Below are 25,099 nucleotides of genomic sequence, written 5' to 3'. Positions count from 1 at the left end.
CTTGAGCCCAGGAGTTAGAGGTTGCTGTGAGCTGTGATGCCACAGCACTCTCCTCAGGGCGACAGCTTGAGGCTATGTCTTAAAAAAAATACACTACGCCCAATTTATGTGGAATGGAATAGAGCAGCCAGCACTGAATGGTTGCATTTTTTTTTTTTGCAGTTTTTGGCTGGGGCCGGGTTTGAACCTGCCACCTCTGGTATATGGGGTGGGCAGCCCTACTCCTTTGAGTCACAGGCACCACCCAATGGTTGCATTTCTTTTTCCTCATTTTGTTCTTGAAAGGCAACATGTGTTAAACATAACAAACCTAAAATGTAATACAAGTGACTCAAAGCCTCAATAATGCCTACTTTTAACTCCCAAAAGGTACCAATAAAGCAAAAACACAAAAAGTTCCATTGGGCAGCACCTGTAGCTCAGTGGGTAGGGCGCCAGCCACATATACCGGGGCTAGCAGGTTTGAACCCGGCTGGGGCCTGCTAAAACAACAATGACAACTGCAACAACAACAAAACATAGCCGGGCTTTGTGTCTGTAATGCCAGCTACTTGGGAGGCTGAGGCAAACTGAGGTTGCTTTGAGCTGTACCATGGCACTCTACCCAGGGTGACAACTTGAGACTCTGTCTCAAAAAAAAAAAAGTTATTTATGTGACTTTAAACTTTAACAGTAACTGCCTCCAAAAGCTGATGAAAACATGGATTACAGCCCTCTGACCATGTAATTAATTGTGGGGAAGAATACAAAGTCACTGTCAAAATAAAGGTACTTAAAATTTACTTCCCATGTACTCTTTCAAAAGAAGTTACAATAATGTGTGTTTTACCAAAAGAGAGTAAGTTAAGTCAGATAGAAAATGCTAAGATCCAACCAGGAAAGAGGCAAAGACATTCAGGAGAAAAAGATATCCATCGTAGGACACCAAAGGGAGCTTGCAGGGTAACTGCTGAGCACCAGGCATGGAGGGTGACCCATCCAGATTGCAACCGGTGATTCACAGGCCAGACAAGTTGAAGGCTCTGATCACTAAGATCCCCAATGCCACTGTACCATTTTTATTGACCTGAAGACACACTGTCAAATGAGCCAGATTCACATCCATAAGAGTACTTCCCTATTTGGACCATATGTAAGGATGACACTCCCACTCTCCCCTGCAATCTCCATTCCCTGCCACATGAATCAGCTGAGGGTAGTCATCTCACCCTACATAACATTGTCCTTTGGCCTACTCCTAAAACTCAAGCCCTTCACACCGACTAAGAATGGCAACACAGACGATGCCCGCTGGCCCTCACAAAGAGGCCTTTAAGGGAATGGAATATAAAACAAATCAGTCCAAATGAACAACTTTTTTTTTTTTTTTTTTTGCAGTTTTTGGCCAGGGCTGGGTTTGAACCCACCACCTATGGCATATGGGGCCCGTGCTCTACTCCTTTGAGCCACAGGCGCCACCCAGCCAAATGAACTTCTAATAGCAAGAAAGTCAAGAACATGAGATACTGGCCAGGCGCGGTGGCTCACACCTATAATCCTAGCACTCTGAGAGGCCGAAGTAGATGGATCGCCTGAGCTCATGGGTTTGAGACCAGCCCCAGCAAGAGCGAGACCCTGTCTCTAAAAAAGAGCTGGGTGTTGTGATGGGCACCTATAGTCCCAGCTACTCAGGAGGCTGAGGCAAGAGAATCACTTGAGCCCAAGAGTTTGAGGTTGCTGTGAGTTATAACACCATGGCACTCCATCAAGGGCAACAAACCAAGACTCTGCCTCAAAAAAAAAAAACCAACATGAGACACTGCTTTAGGGAAGAATGGCCCAAACAGGGGTTTGAGAAAGACATTCTAGGTAATAAAATAACAATATAAAGTCTGAGACTGGAATGATAAAGCCTACCTAACTATACCTTCTCAAGGAACACCAATGCTTACAACAGAACAGGAACACGTTTATTTCCAGAAAAAAAAAAAATTTTTTTTTAATAGTTGTTGTCACAGATAAAAATGACCTAGAGGGCGGCGCCTGTGGCTCAAAGGAGTAGGGCAGGGGCCCCATATGCCAGAAGTGGCAGGTTCAAACCCAGCCCCAGCCAAAAAAAAAGGGGGGGGACCTAGAAATTCACTTATAGTACTAATAAAACTCTCCTGAACATGCAGTACTCTAAAACACATAATGAACTAAGAAAAACACTGTACCTTTCCCCTACGTCCATTTCCGCCATCCTGATCTTCCCATTGCCAGTCCACTCCTCGTACCACTCTGGCACCAGCAAAGATTCCTCTGGCTGTAATCTTCTTAGATTTTCTACGAGATTCTAATAGAACCCTAAAAATAAAATTTTTTATTTTCAAATTTATGTAAAAATAGGTAACTATTTTTTACAACAATATTATTAAAAGTTTTTTTGAAAGTAGAAAAGATTCTTTGTTGTTCTGGTTATTCTCATAATTGCATGATACAGAAATACCTTGTAAGTTCTCCAGGTAATAATGATGACAGTAGTAGTTGTAATAATAAGAGAAGAACAGGGCAAAATACAATAGCACTGCAATAACAAGTGGCAAATAGCACTTGGCTCAAACTCAGGAAGCCTACAGGAGGTTGACAGGAATGAAGGTCACTCAAGAGCACCACCTGTTTTAAAGGGCACAGGTGCTGACTCCTCTGCTTGCTCCAACTACTTGCCAAGGACAAATGTAATCTTAGCATTATCGGAGACCAAGGTGAGAGGAGTTGAAGACCAGCCTGAGCAAGAATGAGACCCTGTGAGGCAGGCATAGTGGCTCATGCCTGTAATCCTAGTACTCTAGGAGGCCAAGGTGGGTGGATGGCTTGAGCTCACGAGTTTGAGACCAGCCTGAGCAAAAGACAGAGACACCGTCTCTACTAAAAAAAAAAAAAAAAAATAGAAGAAAGGGCGGGAGCTGTGGCTCAGTGAGTAGGACGCCAGCCCCATATACCGAAGGTGGCGGGTTCAAACCCAGCCCCAGCTGAACTGCAACAAAAAAATAGCCAGGCGTTGTAGCGGGAGCCTGTAGTCCCAGCTACTCGGGAGGCTGAGGCAAGAGAATTGCCTAAGCCCAAGAGCTGAAGGTTGCTGTGAGCTGTGACGCCACAGCACTCTACCAAGAGTGACAAACTCAGACTCTGTCTCTTAAGAAAAAAGAAGAAGAAAAACCAAGGCAAGAGGATCACGTGAACCCAAGAGTTAGAAGTTGCTGTGAGCTATGAAGCCATAGCACTCTACCCAGGGCAACAGCTTGAGACTGTCTCAAAACAACAAAACAAAACAGAAAAAAAAAAAGAGAGAGAGAGAGACACTGTCTACAAAAAAATAGAAAAATTAGCCGGGTGTGGTAGCACATGCCTGTAGTCCCAGTTACTTGGGACGCTAAGGCAGGAGGATGGCTTGAGCCCACGTTGGTTTGAGGTTGCAGTGAGCTATGACAACACCACTATACTCCAGCCAAGGCGACAGAGTAAGACCCTGTCTCAAAAAAAAAAGAACAAATATGGGCAGTGCCTGTGGCTCAGTGGGTAGGGCACAAGCAGGTTCAAAGATGACCCCGGCCAAACTGCAACAAAAAATAGCCAGGCATTGTGGCGGGCGCCTATAGTTCCCAGCTACTCAGGAGGCTGAGACAAGAGAATTGTCTAAGCCCAGGAGTTGGAGGTTGCTGTGAGCTGTGATGCTACAGCACTCTATTGAGGGCAATAAAGTGAGACTCTGTCTCAAAAAAAAAAAACAAATGTAAGCCCAATGTGTCTTCTGGCAGGAGGAATATTTTTTAAAATCTCCAAACTTATAATTTTTTGTGTGAAATCAGTCAGCAAATATTTAAAAACGTAGAGTACTGGGCATGCCTAATCTGACGTATACTAAACTATCTCCATAGTACTGCATATTGACTAAAGATTATGGACCTTGAAAAACAGTCCACACTTTTTGGTTCTCCAAGGGCCTCTATCCTTTACTCTTCTATTTCCTTCTCACTCACACAATCAGAAAGTTTGAGGGAGTTTTGTTTTGTTTCCCTAATTTTATCACACTGCTCTATTCATTTTTAGAATGTCTTTATTATTCCTTAATATAAACAAAGAACAAAAATAAACAACTTGTTCAAACTAGTTAATAAGGACCATGGTTTCTTAACCATGAGAGTTTCTTCTCTCCCTTTTTACCATGACTCTAAAACCTATTATTTATCTATTACTACTCCTAGTTGCCTCCCTCTGACTGTCTAGAGTCTTGCTCCTGTCCATTATTGATAACTACAAGTGAAGATTCCATCACCTAAAACTCTGTACCTATTAAAGATGAAGATGCTCTCACTGCTTCCAGAACAATTCTTATCTCTACAACAATCCAAAACATCACATGAGAATTATTACTGATCCAATATTTCCTTTAACTTTTAAACACCTTAAGACTGTGTATCTTCTTTACTGCAAAATGTCCACAAACACAGCAGCTACTATGTAGTCTTAATAAATGCCTATTGACTCAATCAATGGGCCCTACTGACCATCAGCTACCAATTAACAGAATGAAAGGCACAGTGAGAAAAGAAAATAATTGGGATGGATGGCGCCCTGGCTCAGTGAGTTGGGGGCCAGCCCCATATACCGAGGGTAGCAGGTTTGAACCTGACCCCGGCCAAACTGCAACAAAAAAAAAAAGATAGGTGTTGTGGCGGATGCCTATAGTCCCAGCTACTCGGGAGGCTGAGGCAAGAGAATCGCCTAAGCTGAAGAGCTGGAGGTTGCTGTGAGCGATGACACTACAGCACTCTACCGAGGGTGACAAAGTAAGACTCTGTCTCTAACAAAAAAAAAGAACGAAAGAAAGAAAATAATTAGGCTGCCCTTGCATTTCCAAATGTGGAGTAGTGCTAAGTCTCTAAGGCAGAGAAAGAACAGCCCAAATCACCTTGGAAAAATAAATAAAAGTTCCATCTTCACAGAACTCTTCTCTTGTTTTCTAACCTGCTATCTGCTACCTTTTGATACCAAATTAATGGTCAAAAGCTATCTGCTCATCCTATTTTCAAGCCCCAGTAGTATAAAACAAATACAAAAAAGGAATCATGATGGAAGAAAAAAATTATTTCCCTTACCGCTCACTTCCTGGTGTGGTAATTCTGTAAAAGCGATGTCTTAAGTGATGTTTATCTCCATGGTAACACACTGTGCACAAATCATAATTTGTACACTCTGCACATTTCCATCGAATGCCAATGATTGGTTGCTGGCGGCAGGTATCACACATGGTTCCATCATGCTTGATGCCTATTAACATAAGGATACATACTTACATTGAATAAAAATATTATTTATTTAAATATTATCCCCTGGGAGGAAGAGAAGAACAGAGCATTTTACAAGGTGTTTTTTTTTTTTTTGAGGCAGAGTCTCACTTTCTTGCCCCCCAGTAGAGTGCCATGGCATCATAGCGCACAGCAACCTCCAACCTCTTCCCACAGCCTCCCAAGTAGCTGGGACTACAGGCGCCTGCCACAACGCCCGACTATTTTTTTTCTGTTGCAATTTGGCCAGGCCGGTTTTAAACCTGCCACCCTCAGTATATGCACCCTACTCACTGAGCCACGAACACCTCCCTCTTTATTTTTTCTTGTTGTTAGTATTTCTTTTCTTTTTTGTACCTTGGTTTATTTCTGAGGTGGCTTATTTTTGGTTATTAGTTTTTTGTTATTTTGTATGAATGTGTTTTGTGTCTAGCCAATTGGTTTGGTTGGTTCTTTTCTTTTTTTTTTTGTTTTGACACAGAGTCTCAAGCTGTTGCCCTGGGTAAAGTGCCATGGCATCATAGCTCACAGTAACCCCAAATCATGGGCTCAAGCAATTCACCCGCATCAGTTTTTCTATTTTTAGTAGAGACAGGGTCTCGCTTTTGCTCAGGCTGGTCTCCCAACTGTGAGCTCAAGCAATTCACCTGCATCAGCCTCACAGGATGCTAGGATTACAGGAGGGAGCCACCCCACCCAGGCGAGGTTGGTTCTTTTCTTAACTTGCATTTTACTTTCATCAACTGCAAGGGCTCCTGTATTTTTTGGTTACAGTACTTTAGCCTCATTATTCTCTCCCTATTTCACTCTTCTACATTCTCTCTTTGGATAGAGACTCTTGTATCTTTCTCATCTCTCCTACATAAATCGCTCTGCAACAGCTAAGACATCCCCTCCCTTTCTTTTGTTTTTTTTTTTTTTTTTTTGTCTTTCTACTTTCTTTATTCCACTTCCCTCTCTCTCCTTTATTTGATACAAAGGTATTTACAGTTTCCTTTACCTATTCTTATATTATTATTATTTCTTTTTTCTTTCTTTTTCTCTTTTTGCTGAGACCTGGGGTGCCACAGCTGTGGTCTGGAAGGTAGGCCACAGCAGTAGTCTGGCTCAAGGTGGCTAAGAAACCTTTCTACCTTTGGCCCTAGGAAGAAAGCATTGGCAAGATCACACTGCAGAATATTTCTATTTTGTTTTCATCCTCAATTTTTCCTTTGTTTTTTTGCTTTTGCTCTTTTTCTTTTCTTCCTTTTTTTTGGCATAGAAAATCAGACTATTCAGGCTGCTAAGGATCACCTGATTTTGAGGAAACCACCTAGCCAGGCCCTCAAAATCCTTGAATTACAAGCATGGCCTTAGCAACACGCTGACCTATACCACTTCTTCCATCACTCTCATCCTCTCTTCCTGACCTCCTTCTCTTTTTTTTTTTTGAGACAGAGTCTCAAGCTGTCACCCTGGGTAGAGTGCTGTGTCATCACAGCTCACAGCAACCTCAATCTCCTGGGCTCAAGCGATTCTCTTGCCTCAACCTCCCAAGTAGCTGGGACTACAGGTGCCGCCACACGCCCAGCTATTTTTTGGTTGCGGTCATCATTGTTTGGCAGGCCGGGCTGGATTCAAACCCGCCAGCTCAGGTGTATGTGACGCCTTAGCCAGTTGAGCCACAGGTGCCGAGCCAACCTCCTTCTCTCTTACTCCTCAAGTTTTTTTTCTGTTATTCCCCATTCCCTTTCTTCTTTTTATTTTCATTTACTCTTTCCTTCTTTTTTGGATTTCTTTCATCTTATCTGTCCCTGCTTACTCTTTACCTTTCTCATTTTGGCCTCTTACCAAGAGGCCTCTTCCTCACCTAAACTCTGAGACAAGGTAATTTGAAGCAAAGGAGGAAGTGAGAAAGAAAAAGGAGCACAAGGAGGTGAGCAAACAGAAAGAATACATGAGGAGGAACCAACAGAAAAGTCCAGGCACCATGAAAAACCAAAATAGAGCAACTCTTCCAAGGGACCATTAGGCAGCTTTTACAGAAGACTCCTATAAAAAATTAATAGATTTGACAGAAAGGGAATTTTTTTTTTTTTTAAAAGACAGAGTCTCACTATGGTGCCCTCGGTAGAGTGCCACAGCATTACAGCAACTTCAAACTCTTGGGCTCAAGCGATTCTCTTGCCTTAGCCTCCCAAGTAGCTGGGAATACAGGCGCCTGCCACAACGCCTGACTATTTTATTTTTTTATTGTAGTTGTCACTGTTGTTTAGCAGGCTCAGGCCAGGCTCGAACCCACCAGCCCCAGTGTATGTGGCTGGCACTGTAACCACTGAGCTACAGGTGCTCAGCCAACAGAAAGGGAATTTAAAATATGGATAATTAAGACAATAAAGGGAATGGATGAGAAAATGGAAAGACAGAACCAAAAGTCTAACAAGAGATATGTAGAATATAGAAAGGGTATGGCAGAGCTTAAGGAAATGAAGGAGACAATCAGGAAATGTAAAGATGCAGTAGAAAGTATCAAAAATAGAGCTAGAGGACAAAAAGCCCAAGAGTTGGAGGTAGCTGTGAGCAGTGACATCACAGCACTCTACTCAGGGCAACAAAGTAAGACTCAGTCTCAAAAAAAAAAAAGCCCTGGTCCATATGGCTTCACACCAGAATTCTATCTATCCTTCAAAGAAGAGTTTATACCCACTGAGACTACAGAAATTATTCCAAAAAACTGAGAAGGAAGGAATCTTCCCCAACACATTCTATGAAGCAAACGTCACCCTGATACTAAATCCAGGAAAAGATCCAACTAAAAAGGAGAACTTCATACCAATTTCACTAATGAATGCAGATGCAAAAATTCTCAATAAAATCCTAGCCAATGGATTACAGCTTCTAATTTAAAAAGTCATACATCAAAGTCAAGTAGGTTTCATCCCAGGGATGCAAGGCATATACACACACACAAGTCCACACACATTATTCACCGTATCAACAGAAGCAAAAACAAAGACCATATGATCCTCTCAATAGACATTAAAAAAAGCAGAATTCGATAAAATTCAGCATCCTTCTGGGCGGCGCCTGTGGCTCAAAGGAGTAGGACACAGGCCCCATATACCAAAGGTGGTGGGTTCAAACCCAACCCCAGACAAAAACTGCAAAAAAAAAAGAAAAAGAAAAATTCAACATCCTTTTATAATCAGAACTTTGAAGAAGAGGCATAAGTGGCACACTTCTTAAACTGATCAAAGCCATCTATGACAAACCCACAGCTAATATTACACTGAATAGAGTAAAACTGAAAGCTTTTCCACTCACAACTGGAACAAGACAAGATTGTCCTCTATCACCACTACTATTGAACATAGTGCTGGAAGTTCTAGCCAGGCAAGAGAAGGTAATAAAGGGCATCCAAATGGGGGCAGAGGAAGTTAAACTCTCCCTCTTTGCTGACGATATGATCTTATACTCAGAGAACCCAAAGACTCAACCCCAAGACTCCTGGAAATAATCAAAAAATACAGTAATGTCTCAGTATATAAAATCAATATCCACAAATCAGTAGCTTTTGTATATACCAATAACAGCCAAGATGAGAAGCTAATCAAAGACACAATTCCCTTCACAGTAGCTTCAAAGAAAATGACATACCTTCCCAAAGCAATCTACAGATCTATACTTCCCAAAGCAATCTACAGATTCAATGCAATCCCCATTAAAATACTATCATCATACTTTCAAGATTTGGAAAAAATAATTCATTTTGTATGGAACCAGCAAAAATCCATATAGCTAAGGCAATTCTTAGTAATAAAGAATTACTAAGGCCAGAGGCATCAACCTACCAGACTTTTTAGGCTGTACTACCATGCCATACTGATCAAAACAGTGTGGTATGGCACAAAAATAGAGACATTCACATCTGGAACCGAACAGAAAACCATGAGATGAAACTAATATCTTTCAGCCACCTGATCTTTGATAAATCAAACAAGAACATACACTGGTGGAAAGAATCCCTATTCAATAAATGGTGCTGGGAGAACTGGATATCCAGATGTAAAAGACTGAAACTGTATTCACACCTTACTCCACTCGCTAAAATTGTTTCAAGATATATGAAAGATCTAAATCGAAGGCATGAAACAATAAAAATCCTTAAAGAGGGGCGGCGCCTGTGGCTCAAGGAGTAGGGCGCCGGTCCCATATGCCACAGGTGGTAGGTTCAAACCTAGCCCCGGCCAAAAACCAAAAATAAAAAAAAAAAGATCCTTGAAGAAAGTGTGTAGAAAACACTTGAAGATATCAGCCTAGGGAAATACTTTATGAGGAAGACTGCAGTAGCAATTGCAACAACAACAAAAATAAACAGATGGGACTTAATAGAATAGCTTCTGTACAGCTAAGGAAACAACAACCAAAACAAACTACCATCAGAATGGGAAAAAATATTTGCATATTATGAATTGGACAAAAGCTTGACAACAAGATCTAGAGAACTCAAATTAAGCAACAACAACAAAAAAAGAGCCAACAATCCCTTGTATCAAAGGGCAAGAGACATGAATAGAACCTTCTCTAAACAAGACAGACAAATGGCTAACATGAAAAAATGCTCATCATCACTAATAATCAAAGAAATGCAAATCAAGCCACCCTGAGATATCACCTAACCCCAAGAGAATGGCCTACATCACAAGTCTCAAAGCTGCAGATGCTGGTGTGGATGTGGAAAGAAGGGAACACTTATACACTGCTGGTGGGACTGCAAACTAGTACAACCTTTAAACTCAAACTAGACCACTATTCATCCCATTTGATTCTGCAATCCCATTATTGGGCATCTACCCAAAAGGAAAAAAATCCTTTTACCATATGGACGCTTGCACTAAACTGTTTATCACAGCTCAATTTACAATCACCAAAATGTGGAAACAGCCTAAATGCCCATCAACCCAGGAATGGATTAACAAGCTATATGATATGGGCAGCACCTGTGGCTCAGTGAGTAGGGTGCCGACCCCATATACTGAGGGTGGCAGGTTCGAACCCGGCCCCGGTCAAACTGCAACAAAATAGCTGGACGTTGTGGCGGGCACCTGTAGTCCCAGCTACTCGGGAGACTGAGGCAAGAGAATCGCCTAAGCCCAAGAGCTGGAGTTTGCTGTGAGCTGTGACACCACAGCTCTACCAAGGGCGACAAAGTGAGACTGTCTGTAAAAAAAAAAAAAAAAAAAGCCATGGTATATGTATACCATGGAGTACTATTCAGCCTTTAAAAAAGATGGTGACTTTACATCTTTTGTATCAACCTGGATGGAGCTGAAACACATTCTTCTTAGTAAAGCATCACAAGAATGGAGAAGCAAGAATCCAATGTACTCGATTCGCATATGAGAACAACTGATGCTAGTACATGTTGGGGAGTGGGGGAATGGGGGAGCAGAGAGAGGGAAGGAGAAGGGCTGGGGGGGTCACGGTGTGTGACACATTTCTTAGGGGTGGGACACAATTATAGGAGGGACTTTACCTAACAAATGCAAGCAGTGTAACCTGGTTCTTTGTACTCTCAATGATTTGCCAACAATAAAAACTAAATAAAAATAAAAAAATTTTTGTTAAGACTTTTTTTAGTTCCACTATTTTGTCCTTACCAACACAATCCTTCATACAATGCATCAAATTTAGCAACATCTTTTTCCACATAACGCCTTTTCATATTATAGTCTTTGAAAGCATGCACAAATTCCCTACAAATTAAGCAGAGTGCTTCAGTGTTTACCTCAACAACATTTTATCTGTCTACTTTTCACTGAACTTTTTATTTTGGAGGGTTGTTTTCTTTTGAGACCTTGTAGATGACATAGTGGGATTAAAACAATAACAATAGATAAGGGACTACATTTACTTTGATTGTGAAAATTAACTGACAGGAAAATAGAAAGCAAGGTTTGGGCCCTTCCACAACTTGCTCACAATGCAGGGTGAGGTAGAGGCTGACTACAAAGCAGAGCAGGTAATGTGTGTAGAAAACCCTTAATAATCACATAAGAATGCTTAGCTGACTTCTAAATAACATTAAACACCTAACACTACAATGGCAGGTTGAAATATTATTGACAATCACTGCCTTGCCAAGTCATCACAACCATATTTCATGTCTGAGGATATCAATTTGACAGTCTGCACTTGGAAGGTAACACACTGGAAGCCCTATGACACTGTAAAACTGAAGCCACACATGCCTACAAATAGCTTATTTATGTTTATTTTACCTGATGCTGCAACGTAACACTGTCATCTACAAAGTTCATACTCAAGAACCATGCAATAGAGTTCCACAAAAAAAAAAAAAAAAAAAAATTCTCAATGTTTAAAGCAAGTTCACAATTTTTTTTTTTTTGCCAGGGCTGGGTTTGAACCTGCCACCTTCGGCATATGGGACTGGAGCCCTACCCTTTTCAGCCACAGGCACCGCTCACAAGTTTACAATTTTATTTTGGGCCAGATTAATAGGCCATCCTGGGCAGCATATGGCATATGGGTAGTCCCTGCTTTAAAGTAAAATATAAATACAAAGAAGTAGGCCAAGCACAGTGGCTCACACATGCCATGCTAGCACTTAAGGAGGCTGATGCTTGAGCCCAGGAACCTGAGGTTGCTGTGGGCTACAGTTTGAGGTTGCCCACAGCACTCTAGCCTGGGTAAGAGAGTGAAAGAAAAGAAAAAGAAAGGAAAAAGGAAAGGAAAGGAAGAAAGAAATCTAGCTAGCTCAATAAAATTATTACTTTTTCAGAGATAAAATAGAGAACGCTGTGTGTGTGTGAGAATTAACTCAATTTTAGCAAAATACCTACCTTCTCCACGCCATTCTCTTTTTAGTATTATATCTCATGTTCTTCCCCAAACACAACCTCCCATGGTTGTACCTATCCTCTCAATTCCTTTGAGTTTCCTTTCCTTCAGAACACCAACAGAGAACATAAATGCCATGATAAAACTACATGCCAATAGATGACCTGACACTTTCATCAGTTAATAATGATACTTTCTATCTAATGGCTAATTAAGTCTAATGGCTAATATGTCAATCGTGAAAATTATCACTGGCCATAGGCCCAAAAGAAATTATACTCTATTTAGCCAGGTGCAGGAGGCGGGAAGACAGAGAAGGGAGGGAGGGACACAAAATTAGACAACTCATAGCTAACAACATTCACTAGTATTGTAAGATTCATTCACTAGTATTACAAGAAATATTAGAATAGGCCAGACACAGTGGATTGCTTGAGCTCAGGAGTTTGAAACCAGCCTGAGGCACAGCAAGACCTCATCTCTCAAAATGGCCAGGCGTCGTGGAGGGCGCCTGTAATCCCAATCACAAGAGCGGCTGAGGCAAGAGAACTGCTTGAGCCCGGGAGTCTGAGGTTGCTTTGTGCTATAACGCCATGGCAATCTACCGGAGCAACAAATTGAGATTCTGTCTCAAAAAAAAAAGTCTGAGGTTGCTGTGAGTGGTGACATCATATCACACTACCAAAGGTGACAAAGTGAAACTCTGTCTTAAAAAAAAAGAAAGAAAGAAAAAGAAAAATTAGCCTGTGATGGTACAGGCCTGTAGCCACCTACTTGAGAGGCTGAGGCAATGGATCACTTGAGCCTAAGAGTGTGAGGTTGCTGTGAGCTATGATGTCACAGCATTCTAACCCAAGCAACTGAGACTCTCTCTCAAAAGAAAAAACAGAAAGAAAAATATATTAGAATGTATTAATACATTAAAGAGTTAAATGCAACCATTGTCTATTCTTCCTTTCTGGATGTATAATGAAAACACAGAAAGTGCTTCATACTTTGTTTTTGTTATTGTTGCAGTTTGGCTGGGGACAGGTTCAAACACACCCCCTTGGTATATGGGGCCAGGGCCCTCCCCACTGAACCACAGACGCCACCCGTACTTTTCTTTTTTTAATCATAAAGTATAAAAAAACAAGTTACCTAAATAAAATCAAAAAACTGGTTAATCACCTATAAGAATTTGCTATTTTTAGCTCGGCACCGGTAGCACAGTGGTTGCAGCGCCAGCCACATGCACCGAGGCTGGAGAGTTCGAACCCAGCCTGGGCCAGTTAAACAACAACTGCAACCAAAAAATAGCTGGGCATTGTGGTAGGCACTTGTAGTCCCAGCTACTAGGGAGGCTGAGGCAAGAGAATCACTTACACCTAAGAGTTTGAGGTTGCTGTGAGCTGTGACACCACAGCAGTCTAGCAAGGGCAACATAGTGAGACTCGGTCTCAAAAAAAAAAAGAAAGAATTTGCTATTTTTGCTTTAAGTCAATATAAACAATTCTAAATAATTTCTATTTTGGAAAATATAGTTTTGTTTTTTTCTTTGTAAAGACAAGGTCTTGCTGTAAATATCACCCAGGTTAGTCTCAAACTGATCTCAAGCAATCCTCTATCCTCAGCCTCCCAAAGTTCTAGTATTACAGACATAAGCCACCATTCCCAGGCTCTTTTTTTTTTTTTAACAAAAATATTAAAAGTTGGCTAAGCGTAGTAGCTCATGCCTATAATCCTAGCATTCTGGGAAGCTGAAGAGGGTGGATTGCTTGTGCTCACAAGTTTGAGACCAGTCTGAGCAAGAGTGAGACCTCATCTGTACTAAAAATGAAAAACTAGGCTCGGCACCTGTAGCTCAAGCAGCTAAGGTGCCAGCCACATACACCAGAGCTGGCGGGTTCGAACCCAGCCCAGGGACTTCTTGCCTCCTATAACTTTCCCTGCCCCCCGCCCCAATGTTTTTTAGGGTTGACAAGACAGACTAATAAATGAACATGAAGCTGGAAAAGAATTCAGGGCTAGCAATTTCTATGCTGCATGCTTTATAAAAAATAAGATTGATAATGGTATTCTTTTTAATGTATGGATAGAAATAATATCTAACCAAAACCTGCTATGACAAAATTCTGCCCAGCAGATTACAATAATAAAATGATCTGACTTGAAAAAAACAAAAAGAAAGAAAGAAAGAAAAACTGGGCTCAGCGCCTGTAGCTCAAGCAGCTAAGGTGCCAGCCACATACACCGGAACTGGCAGGTTCGAACCCAGCCCTGGGCCTACCAAACAATGACAACTACAACCAAAAAATAGCCGGGCATTGTGGCAGGTACCTGTAGTCCCAGCTACTTGGGAGGATGAGGCAAGAGAATCACTTAAGCCCAGGAGTTGGAGGTTGCTGTGAGCTGTGACGCCACAGCACTCTACCCAGGGTAATAGCTTGAGGCTCTGTCTCAAAAAAAAAAAAACTGAGGCAAGAGGCTCTCTTAAACCCAAGAGTTTGAGGTTGCTGTGAGCTATGACACCAAGCACTCTACTAAGGGCAACAAAGTAAGATTCCATCTCAAAAAAAAAAAAAAAATCAGAAGTTTACAAAGTTAGGTAAAATATTCTAGCACACAGATTTTTCTTTTTTTTTTTTAAGGTATTATGAGGTTTTTGAATTCACAGATTTTTTTTTTTCTTTTAAGAAACAGTCTTACTTTTTCACCCTCAGTAGAGTGCCACGGAGTCACAGCTCACAAGCAGCCGCAAACTCGTAGGCTTAAGAGATTCTCTTGCCTCAGCCTCCCAAGTAGCTGAAACTACAGGCGCCCATCACAATGCCTGGCTATTTTTGTTGCTGTTGTAGTTGTCATTGTTGTTCAACAGGCCTGGGTTGGGTTCAAACCCACCAGGCCCCGTGTATGTAGGCTGGCACATGTGGCCGGTGCCCTAACTACTGCCTAATTCACGGATTTTAATACCAAAATAGAGGTATTCATCTGCTTTATATAGGCATTATACACTAGTTATATTCCTTGAAAACTGAATGTATATTTAAGATGGAGGAGAGGTGTACCAGATATCATTTTCCAAAGATGGCCATCTATATCTCATGCAACATGCTCTTCCTATGAAACACTGAAACTCTGCCATCAAGAAGTGTGGTCTACTTCCCTCTCTACCATACCTCTCTAGACATCTGTAACTGCCTTGATCAACAGAGTACAGAGGAAATAACACTATGTGACTTCTGAGGTTAGGTCATAAAACCCAAGGCAGATGCTACTGTCCATGTCTGTCTGTCTGTCACTCCCCCAACACTGCAGGATTCACATTCTACATGTACTAGGAGTTCTAAGGCAATGTGCAGTAAGTCTGGCTACCTGAAGCTGCCACAGTGGAGAGACCACACGGAAAGGACACACAGAGGTAGAAACACCTAAGAACTCTGGCTGTACCAGGCCCCAGCTGTTTGAATCCTCTAGCTGAGGCCCCAGACACTGGGGAGTAAAGATATCCATTCCTCACTATGCCGTCTCCAAATTTCTGACCCACAGGTGCCATGACTATATAAACTGTTTTCTACCACTCAATTTTAGGATAGTATGTTATATAACCATAGTAACTGGAACAAGGTGAGTTGAAGATATTTTACGGTCTTTGTTAAATTACAGTTCCCTACTGTACAATGTACTAAAAATAAATTCAAGACAAAATAAAGAGCTAAACTTGATAAAAAGAAAACCATGGAAGTGCCACTTAAAAGTTGAACAGTATATTTTACAATCGTGATTAAGTCCAAGCATGAAACAAAACTCAGAAGTCACACGTGTGTGACCACACATATACAGGGTGACTACAGAAAAATCTGAAAACCCATACCAAACTGCTAATAGCAAATGTGCACTGGTGGGAGAGAGACACTTCCACATTTTGTTCTATATGTGTATATGCTTTCAAATTGCTTAACATAAGCCTGTTATTAATTTTATAATTCTAAAACAAAACAAAAAGCAAGAGACATCAATTATATCCCCTCAAACTAACAGATTTAAAAATATTATCTCTTAGTGTCATTAAAGTTGGTATACAATCCTGGCCCCACTGCTAAATCTGACTGCTTTAAAAAATTTAAAATATATCAGTGAATGAAGATATGTCAAGAAAGCCAGTTAGATACTGCTGAGGGGGAAATATAAATTGTTACAATCTCTATAGAAGGGTTGTATAGAGTAAAAATGCTTCAAATGCCTTTTAAGAGACTGTAATCCTGCCCTGAAATTTGTTAAAAGACATATCCAAGCTCGGCGCCTGTGGCTCAAGAGGCTAAGGTGCCAGCCACATACACCTGAGCTGGCAGGTTTGAATCCAGCCGGGGCCTGCCAAACAACAACGACAGCTGCAACCAAAATCTAGCCGGGCGTTGTGGTGGGCGCCTGTAGTCCCAGCTACTTGGGAGGTGGAGGCAAGAGAATCGCTTGAGCCCAGGAGTTGGAGGTTGCTGTGAGCTGTGATGCCACAGAGCTCTACCCAGGGTAACAGCTTGAGGCTCTGTCTCAAAAAGAAAAAAAAAAAAAAGACATATCCAAAGATACTTCACTGTTTACAGCAGATGAGCACAAAATTTAACATTAAATTAAATCTGAAAACAGTAACATGAGACATCATAAGCAAATATTTATAGGAACCAACCTTTGAATTACGTTAGTATTAATAAGATATATAACTGCCACAGAAACAGTTTTATTTCTTTTTTCTTGTTTTTATTTATTTTTTTTTATTGTTGGGGATTCTTTGAGGGTACAAGAAACCGGGACTTTTTTTTTTTTTTTTGAGACAGAGTCTCACTTTGTCACCCTCAGTAGAGTGCTGTCCCATCATAGCTCACAGCAACCTCCAGCTCTGACGAGCCAGAGGCACCGCCCTTCTTTTTTTTTTTTTTTTATTTGTTGGGGATTCATTGAAGGTACAAGAAACCAGGTTACACTGATTGCATTTATTAGGTAAAGTCCCTCTTACAACTGTGTCTTGCCCCCAAAAAGGTGTATCATACACCAAGACCCCATGCCCTCCCTCCTTCCCTCTCTCTGCTCTTCCTTTTCCCCACCCTTCCCTCCTTCTTTCCCTCTCTGTCCTCCCCTTACCCCACCCCCCCAGTGTCACTAATTGTCATTAATTTTCAAACATTTTTATTCCTTTTAATCCTTACACTGAGTTACACTGTGATTATGGAAAGAAAACATATACTTACCTAAATATACTCTCAAGGCTTCATGCCTGTAGTTAGGGTCTAATAACTATATCTGTCTTAGCACAGGAAAGCTGACCAAAAATACCATAATATTATATTAAATACCAATCACAGTAACTGTTCACATTATGGTTAAGTTTCTGAACAAGGTCTAAAATAAATCTCTGATTTAGTTCCACCATGATAAAAAAGTAAAATGCACTAAAGAAATCAGTTTCCACCAGACACTTAGAGGTTTATTCTGAAGTAACTATACAGCTCTTCAAATACGAGTTGGTTGATGAAAGACAGGAAAAATATATCCCAATTTTCCCACTCCACCAAGAAAAAAAAAGTCCAGCTTGCAACTACTGCCCTATTTACACATTTTTCATCTCTAATTTAATTTTCCACAAAGTATAATGATTAACATTCATGAGTTCATAATCTATGTATAGGCCTTCTTTAAAAGGAACCATTTAAACACACAATGACAACTGGTTAAAGAAAAAAATACTTCAGGAAAACCATTAATGCACACAAAAGCACATCCAAATCCTTTCTTAGCTCCCACAGTTCAAGTGCCAGCAAAGCTACTGAACAGCTGTGAAATGTAAACAAAGCAACCCACGCCACTATCAAAATGAGTACTATATAATTTTTAATGTGAATGTAATTAATTAACTTTAAAACAAAAGTTGGTATTTAAAGAAAACTTAAAGCAGCAAAAAGGATATTAAATAAACATGGCCAATATTTTACTAATCTTTACTGTACTGTGGTAACTTTTTTGTTTTCCCTTTATTACATCCACCCAATTTATCTCATCCAAAATCATTAGCCCTGGCAAGTTATTCCTTAAAATTTTTATTTCATAAAACTTAATTCCCTTACTAAACCCATTAAATGCTTTTTCTCCTTCCTATAGAATACCAAATTACCCTAGGGAGTTAACGCTTTTTTCCTTTGCTAAGCTTTATGAAGACATCTGCCACCATTAAATGAACCTCCTGATGATAGCTTCTGACTCATTCTACTAACACTCAAATGACCATCTGCTCTAAGTTTTAAGGGCATCTTGCCTAAATTCAGTAACAGAGAATTTACATAGCTAAAGTCTTTTTGTTAGAAAATTAGTGAAAACAGTGAAATATACTACTTAAGATCAATAATCCCAAGTTAGAAAATTGTATGAAAATAGGGAAATATAGTACTTAAGATCAATAACCCCAAGTTCTTAGGAGAACAATAAAAACAGCTTAAATTCACGAAGCATCAATTTATTTAAGAAAAAAGTTAAATTTCCAGGTAGAAAAGATGACTGAAAGAACTAAAGTTCTCACCACCATCAGTTACATATAAAGAACCCCACCCAACATGGCACAAGCATATCTAAATTATCACTTTGTATAACAGCAAAGAAAAAAGTAAACAATGTAATTGTTCATTAACAAGAAAACTGATATACATATTCGGTATACAATGGAAAACCTAAAATGAAGGTTCAACAGCCACACAATTCAACATGGATATATCCTTCAATCACAATGATGAATTTTTTTTAATTACAGAATATATTGTTGTACTAAAATACTAAACTTTTTAAAAATATTATATGTTATTTACAGACATAAATATAAAGAAACTCATGGGAATGATAAAAAGTAATTTCTGATAGCTGGTTACTTTAGAAGAGGAAGGAAGGGAATGTAACTGAGCAAAAGTACACAGTGTGTTCACATATATTAGTAATACTTTTTGTCCAGAATAGTTGATACCCTTTTAGTTCTGTATTACTGATTTATCCACTTGGATATCTTATATATTATGTAGGAATTTTTAAAACTTCTTTAAAACAGAAAGAGAAATCTCTAGAGGACTAGTATGTCCCTAATACTCTAAATTTTTGTTCAAATTAAAAGATTTCACCTAACATAAAAATGTATTTACAAGTCAATAACCATTATTCAATGCAATTATTTATTGTGTCGTAACTGTTGATATCATTCAACCAACCAAGAAATCATACTTTTGATTTATGGATCCACTCATCTTTAACCCCAAATCAACGTGACAAAAGTAGTACAGAGATTAAGGAGGGCAACCAACTAAAAACTCCATCTTATTCTCCCTGAACCACCAAAACACTTAACTGGTTTAGAAATTGTCTCAACTGTAATTAAAATTCCTAATGAGGGCAAGGCCTTTGTGACCTGCCAGCCAGTTGGTATTGTCCACATTCCTTACTCTTGAGAAATACTAGATTAATGAAAATAGGACAGTTAAAAAAAAATTAGACTATTGTTATTAATTCTAGCTACTATTTATTAATATTAGCACCAAGCTCAATTTTTTAACACTTATTTTATCTAATCTTCCCAACAATCTTAAAAAGTAGGCATTGTTACCCCCGTCCTACAGCTGAAGAAACGGAATCTCAGAAAAGTAACTTGTCTGAAGTCATACAACATTAATAAGTGCCAGGCTCAAATTCAAACACATATGGTCTGTACAAAGAGTCTGTTCCCTCCCCACCCCCACTTAACCACTGATCTTATTTGAATAATAATTACGTATGTAGGACATCGTGTTCCCTCATTCAACCTACTAGACTTAAAATAAAGTGGTTAAGGGTGGTGCCTGTGGCTCAAAGGAGTAGGGTGCTGGCCCCATATGCCAGAGGTGGCGGGTTCAAACCCAGCGCCGGTCAAAAACAAAAAATAAATAAATAAATAAAGTGGTTAAATTCTACTCAAACATTCAAATAAATCTCAAAGAGATACTTTTTTTTTTTTTTGAGACAAAGCCCCAAGCTGTCGCCCTGGGTAGAGGGCTGTTCCATCACAGCTCACAGCAACCTCTAACTCCAGGGCTCAAGCGATTCTCCTGCCTCCGCCTCCCAAGAAGCTGGGACTACAGGCACCCACCACAACACCTGGCTACTTTTTGGTTGTAGCCGTCATTGTTTTTTGGCGGGCCCGGGCTGGATTCAAACCCACCAGCTCAGGTGTATGTGGCTGGCGCCTTAGCCTCTTGAGCCACAGAAGTCAAGCCAAAGAGATACATTTTTAAAACTAAAAGGACTGTCTTTTTTTTTTAATTTCAACAGTGTAGTAGAGCAACACATACACACTCTACTTTGACCCAACTCTTACTATGTGTTAAGACATGTCTATGAAGGTGTCTCACCCTTAAAATCTACAACTCCCTCATACCTAATCTGTTGGACAAATAATTCTCTCTTCTACAGGGTGGCCATAAAGTTCGTGTGCAATTTAAAATAGTGGTCTATTTAAAACTGCACACAAACCACTATTTTAAATTGCACATGAACTTTATGGCCACCCTGTATTTTTGCAGCTAATGCTACTCAATTATTACAAGCATACCTAATAAAATTATAACCATACCACACACTGTCCAAAAGAAAGAAACAAGTTGTCAAACTAGACATACAATTGGCAATTTCAATAACATATTTGCTTATATTTTCAGCATTTGTTATATCAAGGTAGAAAATTAATGAGGTTAACATGTAAAGTTAACAATTTTATCCACTTTTTTTTTTTTTTTGAGACAGAGCCTCAAGCTGTCCCCCTGGGCAGAGTGCCGTGGCATCACAACTCACAGCAACCTCCAACTAACTCCTGGGCTCAAGCGATTCTCCTGCCTCCGCCTCCCAAGCAGCTGGAACCACAGGCACACGTCACAACGCCCAGCCATTTTTTTGGTTGCAGCCATCATTGTTGTCTGGCAGGCCCAGGATGGATTCGAACCCGCAAGCTCAGGTATATGTGGCTGGCGCCCTACCCGCCTGAGCCACAGGCACTGAGCCTATCCACTTTTTTTTTTTTTTTTTAGAGACAGAGTCTAATTCCGTCACCCTTCATGGAGTACCTTGGCATCACAGCTCACAGCATCCTCAAACTTTTGGACTCAAGCAATTCTCTTGCCTCAACCTCTCAAGTAGCTGGGACTACAGGCACCTGCCACAACACCTGGTTATTTTTAGAGACAAGGTTGGCTCAGGCTGGTCTCAAACCTGTTAAGCTCAGGCAATCCACTTGCCTCAGCCTCCCAGAGTGCTAAGATTACAGGCCTGAGGCCTGGCCTCAATTTTGTCCACTATAAAGTAATGTACTGGGGCAGCGCCTATGGCTCAGTGAGTAGGGCACCAACCCCATACACAGAGGGTGGCAGGTTCAAACCCAGCCCTGGCCAAACTGCAACAAAAAATAGCCAGGCGTTGTGGCAGGCACCTGTAGTCCGAGCTACTAGAGCAGGTTGAGGCAAGAGAATCAACTAAGCCCAAGAGCTGGAGGTTGCTGTGAACTATGACGCCACAGTACTCTACCGAGGGCGACAAAATGAAACTATCTCTTAAAAAAAAAAAAAGTAATGGTACTAACTCTGTAAAAAAACTTGTTTGTTTGGAGACGGAGTCTCACCTTGTCACCCCCAGTAGACTGCTGTCATAGCTCACAGCAACCTCAAAAACTCGTTTTTTGTTTAGAAGCTAAACACCTGTGTGCCTTGACCTACTCCAATTTCATTTTACAGATGTGAATTACAGGCAAAGTGGAAAACAATGAAAACCAAGAGACCTGTATTTGCATCTCTACCATCAAACTACTACTTGTGAAGTCTTGGGCAAGTAAGTTCATTTGTCGTGGCCTACTTTCTTACCATAAAATGAAGCCTACCAAATGATATTTTTATTAAATATATCATTTAATATATACCTGTGGCTCAGTCGGTAAGGCGCCGGCCCCATATACCGAGGGTGGCAGGTTCAAACCCAGCCCCGGCCAAACTGCAACCAAAAATAGCCAGGCATTGTGGCCGGCGGCTGTAGTCCCACCTACTCGGGAGGCTGAGGGAAGAGAATTGCTTAAGCCCAGGAGTTGGAGGTTGCTGTGAGCTGTGTGAGGCCACGGCACTCTACCGAGGGCCATAAAGTAAGACTCTGTCTCTACAAAAAAAAAAAAAAAAAATTAAATGAGGTAAGTATGTGAAACACTTAGCAATGCCTGACACATAACTGTACTCAGTAATCGATAATCCATTCCCCTGGTTAACAGATTCACCTGGCAAAATGGAGAATGAACAAATACCTTGATCGCTTGACTCCTAAGCTACTGCGTTTTCCATTACAACCTGAGAGAGAGCAGAGGAAGAGAGATGAGAGAACTATATGTAAAATATTATGACTCCAAGCTCTCATGAATTATTGTCACTAGCCCTACAAAACTCCCAGAAACCAAATAGTGATTTATTTTACTATTTAAAAGTTCCCACAATCAGCACATTGTACCCTATAAATGCATTAATGTATACATGATCTGTGTTTATGATTCAATAAAAGAAAAAAGTTCCCACACAATTTCTTGTTTCTTTCTTTTTTTTTTTTTTTAAGGAAGAAAATTACCATCAAAAAGATAAACTTACCCTCCAGCCTATAATTACAGTGCTCTCAGGGGCTGAGGCAGGAGGATCACTTGAGGCCAGAAGTTCGAAACCAGTCTGGGCAACACAGTGCCTGTCTCTACAATAAATAAAAATTAGCCAGGTATGCTGGCCAATGCCTGCAGCTGTAGCTACTAGTGAAACTGAGGTGGGAATATCACTTGAACCTAGAAGTTCAAGGCTGCAGTGAACTATAATCACACCATTGTAGTCCAGCCTAGGTGACAGAGAAATACACTCTTAAAAAAATATAATTATTAAAATATAAAAGATAAATCCTACCCTGGAGAAAACCAAATACTTGGTAAGCATTCGCTGAAGACTATAAACTAATTCTACCCAAAACAAATACCTACAAAGGTAAATTTGCTCTTAAAAAGAAAACAAACTAGGGCGGGGCCAGTGAATCAGTGAGTAGGGTGCCGGCCCCATATACCGAGGGTGGTGGGTTCAAGCCCAGCCCCAGCCAAAATGCAACAAAAAAATGGCCGGACATTGTGGCGGGCGCCTGTAGTCCCAGCTGCTCGGGAGGCTGAGGCAAGAGAATCGCGTAAGCCCAAGAGCTGGAGGTTGCTATGAGCTATGTGACGTCATGGCACTCTATCGAGGGTGGTACAGTTAGACTCTGTCTCTACAAAAAAAAAATAAATAAATAAACTATACAGTTATATGTGTGTATACATAACTAGAAACATATATAACTATACATAAAAACACATATATATACACTTCAAAGCCAAAAATGTCTGGACTATCTGCTGTTTTCCATTGTTTATGACATTATCTCCTCCACTAATTTAAATCTCACTTATCTTAACTATATCCCACCAGTTCATTTATCAGCCAGCCATTTGTACCTAGAACGCATTTTCCATCAAAAACAAAATTTTAAAGATAACTTAGGTACCACACTATTTCCCAAGAACCCATTTACACCACACAGGGGTATTATACAAAGATAAAAACTGTTGCTGTGTTCCTAGTTCCCTCTGAGGAGACAGCTGGAATGCTGCAACTATATCCCCAGACGTGGTGATAAGAAAGGCAAGCTAAGTAGTATGAAGATACATGAAATTTATGAGTGGAACAATGGGCTTAGGAGGATGAGGAAGAATTCTCCAAAAAAAATCATTTTTTTCTACAAGCAGGGGTGTCCAATCTACAGTCCACAGGCCAAAAGGTGATTTTGTGAGGACTTTTTATGTCACGCCTTTATTTTGCTAGTCAGCTTTCATTAGTGTTTGTTTATTTAATCTGTGGCCCAAGACAACTCCTATTCCTCCAATGTGAGGCAGAGAAACAAACAAAAAAAAAGATGGGACACTCCTGCCTATAGGTACTTAAAAATGCATACATCCTGCTTAGTGACAGGACAATGGTTTCAAAAGTGAGGTGCATGATCCAGAAGATATAGATGATCCTTTCAAGAGTAAGAAAATCCCTCATCTGTCCATAAACCTTTATCTATAATTGCAAAATTCAAAATATTCCAAAATCCAAAAAACTTTTCTTGGGCTAGGCACAGTGACTCACTCCTCTGAGAGGCCGAGGCAGGAGGATGGCTTGAGCTCAGGAGTTCAAGACCAGCCTAAGAAAAAGACTCCATCTCTACTAAAAACAGAAAAGAAATAGGCAGGCATTGTGTCAGGTGCCCGTGGTCCCCACTACTCAGGAGGCTGAAGCAGGAGGATGGCTTGAACCCAGGAGTTTGAGGTTGCTGTGAGTAAGGCTGAGGCCAAAGTACTCTAGCCTGGGGTAACAGTGTGAGACTGCTTAATAAAAAAAAAAAAAAAAAAGCCTGGAGCAGTGGCTCATGCCTGTAATCCCAGCACTTGGGAGGCCAGGGCAGGTCAATTAGCTGGGCTCACAGGTTTGAGACCAGTCTGAGCCACAGAGAGACCTTGTGTCTAAATATAGCAGTTGTTGTGACGGGCACCTGTAGTCCTAGCTACTCAGGAGGCTAAGGCAAGAGAATCATTTGAGCCCAAAGAATTTCATAGCTGTGAGCTATGACACCACCACACTCTACCCAGGGCAACAAAATAAAACTGTCTCAAAAAAAAAAAAAAAAAAAAAAAAAAAACTATTTTGTCATTAAGCAGCAAACTTACCTAGTGGCACCCTTATCTGAACAAGAGGCTGTGTGTGTGTGTGTGTGTGTGTATGTGTGTGTACACATAAAATCTTTTATATATAAAATTTTCATTTACCCCTCTAAAATTATTCATATGCTTTCTACATAAATGTTACCGTACTGGATTACACGATGGTGATGTGGACCTCAAA

The 25,099-nt window shown here is 40.5% G+C and overlaps 1 protein-coding gene across 1 annotated transcript in view; it reads right to left on the bottom strand.

Moving 5' to 3' along the window:
- The window catches only part of MIB1 (MIB E3 ubiquitin protein ligase 1), a 130,236-nt gene that overhangs the window by 95,203 nt on the left and 9,934 nt on the right, over window positions 1-25,099 (bottom strand). Inside the window, exons 2-3 of the mRNA XM_053571387.1 lie at window positions 5,118-5,289; window positions 2,196-2,325 (exon numbers count right to left, since the gene is read on the bottom strand). Of these exons, the coding sequence (XP_053427362.1) occupies window positions 2,196-2,325; window positions 5,118-5,289 (302 nt within the window). The remainder of the gene's footprint in view (window positions 1-2,195; window positions 2,326-5,117; window positions 5,290-25,099) is intronic.

The sequence above is a fragment of the Nycticebus coucang genome, chromosome 19 (genome assembly GCF_027406575.1).
Source record: "Nycticebus coucang isolate mNycCou1 chromosome 19, mNycCou1.pri, whole genome shotgun sequence".
NCBI classification, from domain to species: Eukaryota; Metazoa; Chordata; class Mammalia; order Primates; family Lorisidae; genus Nycticebus; species Nycticebus coucang.
The sequence above is the reverse complement of the archived record's forward strand: the minus strand, read 5'-3'. Positions and strand labels throughout refer to the sequence as shown.